General features: G+C 29.9%; 1 protein-coding gene across 1 annotated transcript; it reads right to left on the reverse strand.

Moving 5' to 3' along the window:
• Nucleotides 1-879: 879 nt before the first annotated feature.
• Nucleotides 880-12,660, reverse strand: MS3_00010800 (uncharacterized protein). The gene is made up of 3 exons (XM_012936908.2): nt 12,543-12,660; nt 4,681-4,795; nt 880-1,061 (listed from the first exon to the last, which is right to left on the reverse strand). The coding sequence occupies exons 1-3, from the start codon at nt 12,559-12,561 to the stop codon at nt 965-967; spliced, it is 231 nt and encodes a 76-aa protein (XP_012792362.1). The 5' UTR covers nt 12,562-12,660; the 3' UTR covers nt 880-964.
• Nucleotides 12,661-12,876: the final 216 nt, after the last annotated feature.

Below are 12,876 nucleotides of genomic sequence, written 5' to 3' on the forward strand. Positions count from 1 at the left end.
ACTGTGGTTTTACTATTGAAATAACTTTGTAGATATATTTAATATATCAGACTTATTTCAATCGAATTATGATAAGCTGATAATAAAGGAATATAGTAAACACTACGGACAACTGTAAATTTAGTTATATATATTATAATAACTAGAAAATGTTATTGTACTTCAATGATATATTTTGTTTACCGTTTGTTCATTTGTCGGAATCTAAAACTTCATCCTGATGTAAACTTGTATAATACATCTTGATAAGTCGTTCAAAATAATCGGTTAAAATCCTTTAACCTACTTACTATAGTGGTTGACTCAGTTGTAGCCCGATGACCACTCCTCTGACTGTGGAATAGAATGTTCATATCCAGTTATCTAAAACCGTACAAATTATATCACGATATCAAGTTACTCATCTTTGTGGTGGATGAACTTCAGCTGAGTACTAATGATTAGACAACACGACATTGACTACTACTGTCTGACATATAACTAAATTTTGTTCGTGTATATCAAATCTTTATTAGCTTTTTCGGTGAGACTCTAATTTATGGACGACCTTTGAGCGACGCTAGACTGAATTTGAGAGTATCCACCTAATAACCAGTACCAAATGAGGGTTACAAACTTGTGTGAAAAATAAGAACTGTGATATACAGTTGATGATTAGGGTTAGGAATTCAATTTAGGGTTCTCACCACAAACTGACATCAACTATAATATCAAAACTCTATTTAACCAAATGGATGAGTGAATTTCGTGTCATAATCTGATACCTTTTATCTTATATCTGATTAGTTCATCCATAAATTATAGTCTCGCCTATTCAAAGATTAATATGAGAAAATTAATCTTCATATCATAAATTACAACAACAAAAAAACATAAAGATCATTTGCGAGAACAATTTTATTTAATTATTTTTTTTAATGTTTAACTTATAGAAATTAACATTTATGAAATAGATTTTAATTAATTAAACTTCCATTAATCCACCTCGAAATTCTTTGATAGGAAACCAACGTTTTTCATTCATTATTTTCCACCATTTAGGAATATGTGATCTTTGATAACTAAAATATATAATCAAATAAATTAATAATTAATAAGGAATTAGAGCATATTCATAATATGTTGATTGAATTGGTATATCCACAGGGTTTCCTGAAGAAACTCTCGAGTATAACAAGTAAGAAAATAGTCACACTGACAACTAATAAGAAACCTCTCTTCTTGAAGCTGCAATTCAATGGTGATGTATCTAGTGATGTATTGCGTTATAGACTGACTAGAGCAGTAAAGAGAACGTTTAATGCTGCCAACCTCTGTCTATCGTATTCGACCCGATCTATGGTGATTCCCCAACTGAAGGATAAGTTACCTGGTTATGTCGCTTCTATGTGTATTTATGAATTCAGCTGCTCCTGTGGAGAAAGCTATGTTGGGCGCACTACCATGCAACTGAACCACCTCCCTTCGTGGTTTGGAAAAAGTAATTTCAAGACAATATGCAGCTCGGTTTTATCACACTTGATTGATAGCGGTCATACATTAGACAGAATTAAGTCATTTAAAGTTATTTATCGTATTCCCACTAGTTTCCCTTATGGTGTTCGATCTCGTCTTCTACACATAGCAGAAGCTATAGGAATTCGAGCCAACAAGCCAAGTCTTTGTGTTCAGAAGAAATTTGTAACGCCCTTATCTCTCCCCTAGCCTTAAGTAATAAATGAATTTATTTATTCTTTTTCAAACTTTCTCTTCGTTTATTATTTTTCTTCACCCCCTCCTATCACTTTATTTTCTGTCAACTATACGTTTCATGGTCCAATTATCTGAACATTTCTTATTACGTCATCTTATAATTTTATAAATGTCATCTCACCATCTATATTATTCTAATCATTGACCTATTTCCGACTATGTAACATTGTTTTGAGCCTTTATTATTCTTATCAAACCTAGTACACCTGTCATCACACGATCAATTTGTACTTTTCACATATTATGTAATTGTTTCAAATGTCTCATAAACTACCTTGATTAGTTTAATAATTTCGTATATGCATATAAATATTACTGTATATATTAGAGTAAAGCCTGATGAAGATCTAATCGTAAACAATATTGTTCGCTTATATATGTTGTCCTGAATAATTTATTAGTATATTTACTCAAAATACATTGGTCAAAGTGAAAATGTGACTGATACTATGGAAATAGATTCATGTGACTCTTTAAATTAACTTTAAAATGTTTTGACTGTTTTCTTACATCATTTGAAAAAAATGAGTTTTATGATCAAATAGATTGTTGATTAGAGAATAAATAAAATTACGAAGTTTTTTTTATAATTTTAATTGTGTTTTATTCTCTGAGCTGGATAGTTTAGTCGTGAAGTCTTTATCATTCTTCTAAATGACATTATCAATACAAACGTCAAGTAAAAATGAAGTGCTCAAATTTCTCCATATGTGGTTTACAACTTGTTCTGTAGACTTCAATGTTGATTGGTTCTTGTTCATATATTTTTATAATGATAAAAAAGTCTTTGAAATTCGTTCTTGGTTGTTTTTTTTTAAAATTTGGACTGGAATTGATGTTTATGGCCTACAAGTAGCCTATATATGATGATGAATATATGTTACAACCGTTTTGTTGTTGTGTAAATACAATAATGTTTTACATTAGAACTTTCTCAGAATGATATTTTTGAACAGTTTTATAGTGTTTTTCGAAATTATGCTCTGATAAAATGAACGAATTGTTTATATTATATTACTGTATTTTAAACACTTTATGAACAACAGTTAGCGTATATTCATTTCTCCAAACACTCGATCGTTTTCAAGGTATTTGATTATAATAACTACTGTAAATAGATTATGTTTGGTATATATTTATCAAACATTGAGACTTTGATATAATTTTGGGGATTTGGGGAGATTGCAGTGTTTCCAATGTTGGATTCATGAGTCATTCTAAGCTACACTACCACTGAAAACCTGGAAGCACTAGATGGCGCACTGCTGAGGAGTCCCACCCTAAAACGAAATGGCCATCAAGTGTTTTCAGGTTTTCAATGGTGGTCTATCTTAGATTGACTCATGAACTTAACTCTGATATAATCCTTTAGAAATCAAAGTTTTAGCGTAGGTTTCTAGAATATTAAACCCATTCTTCTAAATGTTTTTAAGAGGAATTCTAAGTCTGGGTATTCTTTATGGATTATAAATGAAAATCACAGTAGGCCTCCTTAGTCTGTTGTAAAACTTTACTGAGAGGTACTGCGTTTGCGATAATGGATAGATATTTTCTGAGCATGTAAGCAATCAAATGCTTTCAAATCTAAAGTCGATAAACATCATTTTTTTCCAAACTGAGGATGTATTCTTGGAAGAAATTATACTCTGCACTATTACTAATGAGGCTTATAGGATGTCAGTCTTTATTACAATAGTTAGGTTATTCTCTAACTAGTCTAGTGAAAATGTTCTATTATAACTTGAAAACAAACATTATGTGGTGTTTAGCTCCTGTATACTATCAGCTCTTAAATCTATGTTCATTTTCCGTCAGTGGACGCATCAATGTATTCATCATTTCTTTAAATGAGTGACAGAACATGTAAAAACATTTCGATATACTGTGCATACATCACAATTTGAATATTATTGAAGAACCAGGTAACATCATAGGAAATGTTTGGACATTAAACTCATGATGATAGCTACTGAATCTTTTATCAGGACGCCATACGTTAATAAAGTCCGTTTGTAAATCACTAATATCAAGCTGCTGTTTTCAAAGCTTGTCATACAAAAACACTATTTTTTTATGTACAACTTAATAATATTACATGATAACTACAGAATATCAGAATGGGTTTTGTGGAGAGTTTTAGAAATTTCACAGGTTGAAATCATGAGTCGATTGAAGCTAGACCACCATGGAAAACCTGGAAGCACTGGACGGCCGTTTCAGTGGTCTAGTGGTTAAGTGCTCGCGCGCGAAGTCAGTAGGTCCTGGGTCCGAGCCCCTCGTGGTGCGGGGTCGTGGATGCGCACTGATGAGGAGTCCCATACTAGGACGAAACGGCCGTCCAGTGCTTCCAGGTTTTCCATGGTGGTCTAGGTTCAATCGACTCATGATTTCAACCTGTGAAACTACAGAAATAATAAGAAAGAAGACTAGTTAGTTATACAAGGCTTTTGTATGTTGTAATAAAAGTTTAAACCATATTAATCTATCAGTATGAATGATATTTCTTTACGTAAACGATTAGTAAAGTTATCAGAAATATTTGACCACACATTTTTTAAAAGTATTTCAATACTGGTTTAATAATTTAGTGTAACTTGGTGATCAAGAACAGGTCTATAAATTCCTTCTTTATTCATTGTTTATTATAAGTTCTAGTGAGATTAACTCTCTATCCAAATTGACGTAGGAAGGAATACGTTCGAATCCTCAACTTATTGATTGAAAGATGGAGGGCTGATAATTAGTTTTCAAAAAGTAGATCACAGAATAAGGTGCATTAACAGAATTGCTTACAAAGTCATTATTCCAGTTCTATAATCTGTATAGTATCTGTGAAATGGTTTGGAAGCATGAATCATGAAAATATTGAAATCATCATTGTATATTTAAGAAACACTTAAACGATAAATAATAATACAACACACTCACTAATATGGACTATTATCAATAAATGAATTTGAATCTAATACTGCTTCAGGTACTTCACTTTTCAAATAACCATGTGGATTTGCATTTGAACTGATCGCAAACATATATATGATAACTATATAACATAACAATCAAAATAAGTGAAAATTATTTCATATATTAGTACATACTATTTTAATTCTTATTAAGTATTATATTCCAAGTAATCAATGAAATAATCATTAAAAATCAAAACAAACATAAATGTTATGTGCAATTTTCTTTTTAGCAAATTTTAATATCTGATATGAATCCATTTCTGCTTCTAATTTATTGTTCTTTGGTTTCAAGTTCACTGTATGTTAATGATTTTAATGCTGGCTATAAGCTAATCATTGAATCAAACATATCCATTAAAAAAACAAACTCATTTACTATCGTTGGTATACCATAACAAATTCATAGATCATTGTAAGTTAGTGAACTTGTTAAATGGATGGCTGGATACTCTCTATATTTAATATCACTTATGTTTTTGCTAATTAGTTGTAGCTGAATATAGAAAGGGGAATTCAATGAACTGAAACATGCATGTCAGTGATAATGTTCACATTAGGTTTTAAGGCATCCGCTTTATAATCTTGTAAATAGGAGGAAACTGATTTCTTACAATATACAAGTCAAGAAAACACGCTTCGAAATCTAACCATAAATTACATATCGTATCTTAAGGATAATTTAATAGTTGAATTCATGAGTCAGTTAAAGCTAGATCAGTGGAGTTCTGTCGGATCTGTTGTGAGGTAGTAACTCTCTGAAGACAATGGTAAATGGTGTCGCAATTTTGTCGATTGATTGAAGTTAGACATTAGCACCGTTGGATGATGGTTCAGTGGTCTAGAGATTAAGCATTCGCGCGCGGGACCGATAGGTCCTGGTTTCGAGTCCCACGGGCGGGATCGTGGATACGCACTGCTGAAGAGTACTGTGGTAGGACGAGACGGCCATCCTATACTTCCATATTTTCCATGATGTTCTAGCTTTAAATGACGCATGCAGTTAACTATCATATTATTGAAATCTTCACAAAACCTCCTTCTGATTATGAATAATAGTTTTCACCGTATTTTTTTTCTAAAAATCATCACCGACTGATGGACCTGAATTATAATAGAACATTTTCTTTGGATCCTACTACTTGTCATCATTATCAAAATATATGGTGAATTATTTATTATTTAACGTTAAAATTTTTTTAATTTTGCCGATATTTTATTAGATTTGTCTTATTCAACAAATTACCCAACTGAAAAACAAAATTTATTTTATGAGTCTACTCAAAATGAATTCGACAACATACGAATAATAATTTTATCCTTCTTGGTTTATTCAACAAACTATACTAAACTGCAATCATCAAATGTTCATTTATATTACATTAAGAAGTTTTGATTTTTAGTATCTTTTAAGCTGAAGAACCAATATGACACTTCAGGCGAGACTCTAATGTATGGACGACCTTTGAACGAATCTTAAGTAACCTTGAGAAATATTAGCCAATCAGCAAACAGTCAGCATCAAGCAAAAATATGTTATACAAAACCAAGGAAATAAAGTGGATACACTTCTTATACGTGGTTCAAAAACTTGTCAAGATTAGAAAGAGGTTCAGAGGTTCTAAAATCGTAATGCATGCAGTAGAGGAAATAGTCGGGAATAGTCGACCTCTGGAGCCATGGTAAAGTCTCAAAAACTCTTTCAGACTCGACCACATAACTTCAATATTGTTCATGTGCACTCCGGTTGTTGAGTGCACAAAATGCTACTTGTGGATAACGACACGACGCACATAACCAATCCTATGTAGGAGTCTGTACTCTCTCCAAACATCCGTATATAGTGTATTACCTGGCTGCATCCAGTGTTACTTGTGCTTTTATTATCCAGTTCGCAATAATTGTCGTAATTTGCCTTAATTAGGAATAATATATGGGGTTTTCATCACGAACTGACATCAGCTATAATGCCAGAAATTTATTTAGCTAAATGGATGAAAAGCTTTCGCGTTAAAATCCGAGATATATTATCTTATACCTGATTGATTCGTCCCCAAATTATAGTCCCGCCGTTTTATTTGTTATGGCCGCTCAATTATCACGTTTTGTACAAAATTCCCTGTGAACCGATCGTACGTTAGCATTAAGCACTGAAGTTGGCGCCGTAACCTTGAAATCTCTAAAACACCTCCGATTGGCTCGTCCATAAATTAGAGTCTCGCCGACACTTCATTATCAAAGAAATACCATTTTTCACTTCAAACTAAGTCCAAATTTCAATTTTATATTGAGAATAAAGTCTTAGGTAAATACTAAATAAACAAGTAATTAAAATTGTTTGAATACTCTAAAACTGTTATTGAGGAAACACTTGTAATTAATTAAAAAATAAAAGTTTAAGCTCAATAAAATGGAAATGCAGGTTTACGTCCACTGAATTAGATGTCATGAATAACTAATGATTAGAATATATATCAAAACAGATATGATTAATTTCTTTATTTTTTGTTCTAATACTTTACCTTAAACAGATCTTAGTTTAAAGAAATTTCTGTAAACTAATAAGCACTTGAAAACTATTTCGTCCTAGTATGAAACATTTCAGCAGTATAAATGCATAGCCCCCTACCTAAGATAACACTACAGATCTCTAGGTTTCTTTTCAAAGCTTAAACTTCAAACCATTAAGTGTATACCATTTACTTCTAATGTTATGCACCTTCCTTCACACATCACTTTTGGATGTTGATTGAAATAGTCATTTTAACAACATTAAAAATTTCAATAATAAATTTCATAATGAAACGTATAATGAAATAAAATATTATGTGTATAAATATCTTACTACTCGTTTTACATCTATGTAAGAGTTTCTGAGTTGAAAAATTATAGTTGATAGTCATTTTGTGGTGTGTGCTACTTATATTGACATAAGTAGTAGATGATGTTAGTCGTGAACAGAATATCTGGCAGCAGAGAGACAAGAGGATCGAACAGTAAAGAATGGAAACAGAGTCCAATTTGTATGAAAATGCAAGAACAATGAAGTTTGAGTCATTATGAAACAATTGATAGACATTTTGCAAATTACGTATTTACTATTTGATTGTTCGATTTTATTAACAACTCCTGTAATTTTGTGTCAAATATATTCGATTGTCCCCGCTGGTGTTCTTGTTCACTACGATTTGATAAATAGTATTTTACTTACTTTAAACATGGAATGTATTGTAATCACTGATTAGACAGATGCTTGTAAATTACAACTCAATTACTTGCGATAATCATGTTCGTTTTTAAAAAAAATAGTTTTAATTCATAGACTGATAGGTTAAAATGATATTTGAGAAATATAGGTTAAACCTTGTTTATTTGTTCCCTAATATAGTTCAATCTATCTGAACGTATTTAGAAGTGATTAAATTGATAATGTTTAATGAACTATATAATGGAATGCTTCATAATAATCATAATCATGAATATGTTTATATCATCTTATTAAGTAGTTTCAAAATTTAATGGGAAGTAGCATATCTCTATTTGTTCTAGTCTTTTTTATATTTTAATCGATATTTTCCCGGTAATAATTCCTCATCCCAAAAACACTTTTAAACAAATTAATCTGATAACAGTGTTATTTATTTGATTTTTAAAAAAGGGCTATTTTTTCATAAATAGTTTTGTCTCATGTTTTCAACTCACCAAATACCAATCACAGTAAATTAGAATTTGTGATTATGTAATCTTTCGAGATATGAGAAAATACTTTTAAATGACTATATAACTGTGCTACTAATATCGACATAAGTAGTATATAATCAAAAGAATGTCTGGCAACAGAAGCTCAAGAGGATCGAAGAGGATGGAACGGGAACAAAAAGTAATCAGTATAGAAATGCAAGAACATTGAAGTCTGATACGGTTGACTGATATTTCGAAAGGAAACAGTTATGTTTCAGACAATTGATTGACGTTTTGCAAATGAAGTATTCACTGTATGGTTCTTAGATTTTACTAAGGCATTCTGTAATTTTGTATTGAAATACATTCGATTGTTCCTACTTGTGTTCTCATTCACTACAATATATTAACTGAGTAATTTTTTCATCTTCGAAATGTGTAAGTTTCCTTGAAATGTAACTGTTCTATAACCACTCAAGCATTCAGATATTGTTTAAATAAGAATACATTATCAAAGAGTATTAGCAAATTAGTGAAATGAAGTCAATAACTAAGTTTATTCTGTAATTTGAAGTGTTTGTTTTACTGTTTTTATTTTATTTAATGTTTAGATTGAAAACACTTAGATTAACAAAACACTCATTTTGTAGTCGAAGTCTGGAATGATTAAGTAATAAAGCATATTTTGAAAATCTATCTATTTGATTACTGTATGGAAAATATTCTTCCATCATATGCGGGGTAAGAAATCTCATTCAAGCGCTTACAAATTGGATGTCACCTAATGAAGAATAGTAGAACTTAAACAGAAAAACATTGTTTTGGCACAGGTATAAATAATCGATATTGTAGAATTCCTATTCTGATGATAGTTTTTACATGAATATAATCTTATCAAAACCTCTCGTAGACCATCATCTTATTGTTCCTCTCAAGGAATTTTTAAAAAAATAACTGTTTCTGGGGTATGTTACAAAAAAGTTATTTACACTCGGCAAGTTTTTTTTTACCTATTTTTATAGTTAAATGTAATGACCTGTTTAATAATATTCTTAATCTACCTTCTTTCATATTTATATCGTCAGAACAGTAATCTATTTAAAGAATAATATTTCATCCAATTATTTCAACCGATCCGACCTCTATTTTGTTCGATTTTTTTTTCCTTTTTTTTGTTGAAAATCTATCCAACGCTAAATTATTTATACAGTTTAAATGAGTTTTCGAAATCACATTTCATAGTATTAATTTAATTGACCTGGAAAATATTCATTATTCATTGTTATTATTAATAGTTTTATTATTATTTTAAGTCTAAAGAAAGCTTGATTTCATTTTTTTCTCTCAGATGTTTAGTAATCAGGTTAATAGTTGAAGTTGAATTCATATGCTTTATAATTGATCGAAATGTATCCACAATAAAAGTGTAATAAATGAGAACAAAAGTAGGGACAATCAAATGTATTTCAATACAAAGTATCTTAGTAAAATTTGAGATTCATACAGTAAATACTTCCTTTGCAAAATGTCAATCAATTAGTTAAAACCTTCATTGTTCGTTTTTCAAATGTCACTCAATCGTCTCAAACTTCATTGTACTTTCGTTTTCACACAAATCATTTCCTGTTTTCATTCTCTTTTCTTTGAACGTCTTAATCTTCCGCCTTCAGATATTTCACTTCCGATTGATGATACATACTATTTATATCTGTCGACATCAGTAGCACACACCGCAAAATATCAATAATCATACTATTATTTACGAAAGAAATTACTCCTCACATTTTTTTCCAATCGTATACATTATTCTGAACCTAGATAATTCCGAAAATTCTATTTCAAAATTAATTTTAAGTACATTTTTATTCTTTGTGTAAAGAAAATATAAAGCGTTTAACACTAGGTAAGTACATAGAACTTAACTGAAAAACACAAACCATTCATGATCAATACTATAAACTTCGTAAAAATACATTATGAAGTTTCTCTTTGAATGATAAGATCTAGTATAATTGCGACTCAGATTTAATGTCAGTTAACTAATCATAGATCTTGATTTACAGTCCAAAATATACGGTATTAACGTATATGATAGCTTAGCCATTGTAGAAAAACAAATTCTGATTAACATCAGACGTTTAATTTTATTCTTGTTTAAAAATCATTCAAATATTCAGGTGATGTGAACTGATTGCCCTTAGTTACAATTCACTGTTCAATAACAAGCTTCATTGATACTCATTAAAAATGTAATCAAGTTGAACTGATTTTAGACCATTATTTTTTGGTGCGAGTCATGTTTTATAACCTGAAATGTATATCATATATCTTGCAATCAAGATTACGATTATATCGATTACATCATAACTATCTGTAATAGTGAAAACCAGATAGTAACTTATAAAAAACTTATAAAGAGCGCTTTCCAGTTTACGTGAATATTCGTCAATGTATGAATGAAAATTTCGACAGCAACTAGACGCTGAGTAATAGAAAGAAATCTTGTGAAACAAATTATATTTACATAGTCTCAGGAACTAGAGTTGGAATAATTCCAACCGTTCACCCAAAAACCTTGTCTGGAACTCTTTGAAGTAATAATCGGAATGAAAACTATCGTATATATATATATATATATATATATATTAAAAAATAAATCTACGCTAGAATCCCAGCCAATCATCTTCAGTTGCTAATTCTAGTCTAATGTATATTCTTTGATACTTTTGATTATTATACTGAAGAAGTTGAGTGAAATGGTATAATTATTTATTCTAAAATCTTACCTAACCTTCTGGATCTCTTATAAGTATATTCAATTATGCTTAAATCAAAGTAAATTAAATAAAAATTTATTTCTTAAAATGTTCATTTTAGTCCTCTCTCAATTTCAGTGTATGTTCATACAAGAGTTTTTTAGTTATTTTAAAGTCTTTTATACAGAAATCAACCATTCATAGTTTAAATTACATATTCCATTAAAAGAATATACATATTAACTAATCTACAATCTTTTCATAATCCATTTAAAGAAAATCCCAACCGGTGCACACTTATGAGTAAGACTGTATTGGAATTATTATCATGGAATTTTACAAAACAAACAATTCAATGAAAACAGTTTAACTCTGTTGACTAGTGAGGCAATGTGATAAGATACTTAGATTGCTTCTTCATTTAAGTTGTATAGATTAAAATCAAATAATTCGAAAATATTTATGAAACTAACTCTGCATATTCATTTAACTAATATAAACGTCCAGGACAGGGATAAACGGAGCGTGCTGGTGGGCGGCCTATGCTCGTCCACGAGAAGTAACAGGCGTAAGTAAGTAAGTAATATATACCATTATTTAAAAATATTCTTCAACAATTAAAAATAATAGAAATGAATTATTTTGACAGGTAATGAACTTTCAAGGTACATTTACACTGATCCTTTTAAAAAGAAAAAATATCTATTTGAAATTATATCAAAAAACCATCTCTTTGAGTAAACTATGATGACGTCCAATTATTAATCTAAACCAGACATCAAAATAACCTCTCATCATATATATAAACTTACAGTTTAACTCAGTAGGTAACACTCCTATAATTTAAATTTACTATTTATTCTTTTCATTATTATTATTTTGTAGAAACATCATTATCACCATCTACTGCTCAGAATAAGTATTTTCTTGCATAATTATAAAATTCAGCACGAAACTATTACAAATACATATTCTTCTAAACTGCGTAGACCTGAATTCATAACTTTTTGTGTTGTTTTTTATCAGAAACTGTAATTCTATATGTTTACAATACTTTTCTTCAAGATTACTTCATTTCACTAATTGATGTTTAGAAGAAAGGAAAACTCTAGTTGATTACGTTAAACGTTAAACGTTAAACTTTCAAACGCAGTGTTATTTCACTGCAAATTGATTCACCTTTGAATAATTACCAAATTTGAACTTGTTTAAACCATCTATTACTAACTTAATCCTATCAGTTAAATTCTAATGTGTCCATTAGTGAAGAAAGATTCTCTATAACTTAACATTAACATGACTTAACAGTCTTTACTACAGTGTAATAGTAATATTATTATCATCATCAATATTCGGTTACGGAATTTTATAATAAGGATTGAAAACTTACCCGTTAATAGCCGGATCATTTTGAGGAAAAAACTTGTTTTGTAACTTAAATAAGTATGGGAAAATAAATATAAATCTATATATATATATATATCTATATATATATATATACGTATATTACTCCATACACTATATGGAGAAAATTAAATCTCTATTTATATGTTAAATATGCCGTATATTTGCAAATGAATTTCATTGGCCAGTTATTTTAATTATTCATTATTACTCAAACCAATCACTTGATTTACAGTAAATAAAACACATTTTGCAACAACAACAATTCCGACCGAATTAAATGCAAGTAAACAAACATGGTGGTCTAGCTTCAATTGACT

The sequence above is a fragment of the Schistosoma haematobium genome, chromosome 2 (genome assembly GCF_000699445.3).
Source record: "Schistosoma haematobium chromosome 2, whole genome shotgun sequence".
NCBI lineage: Eukaryota > Metazoa > Platyhelminthes > Trematoda > Strigeidida > Schistosomatidae > Schistosoma > Schistosoma haematobium.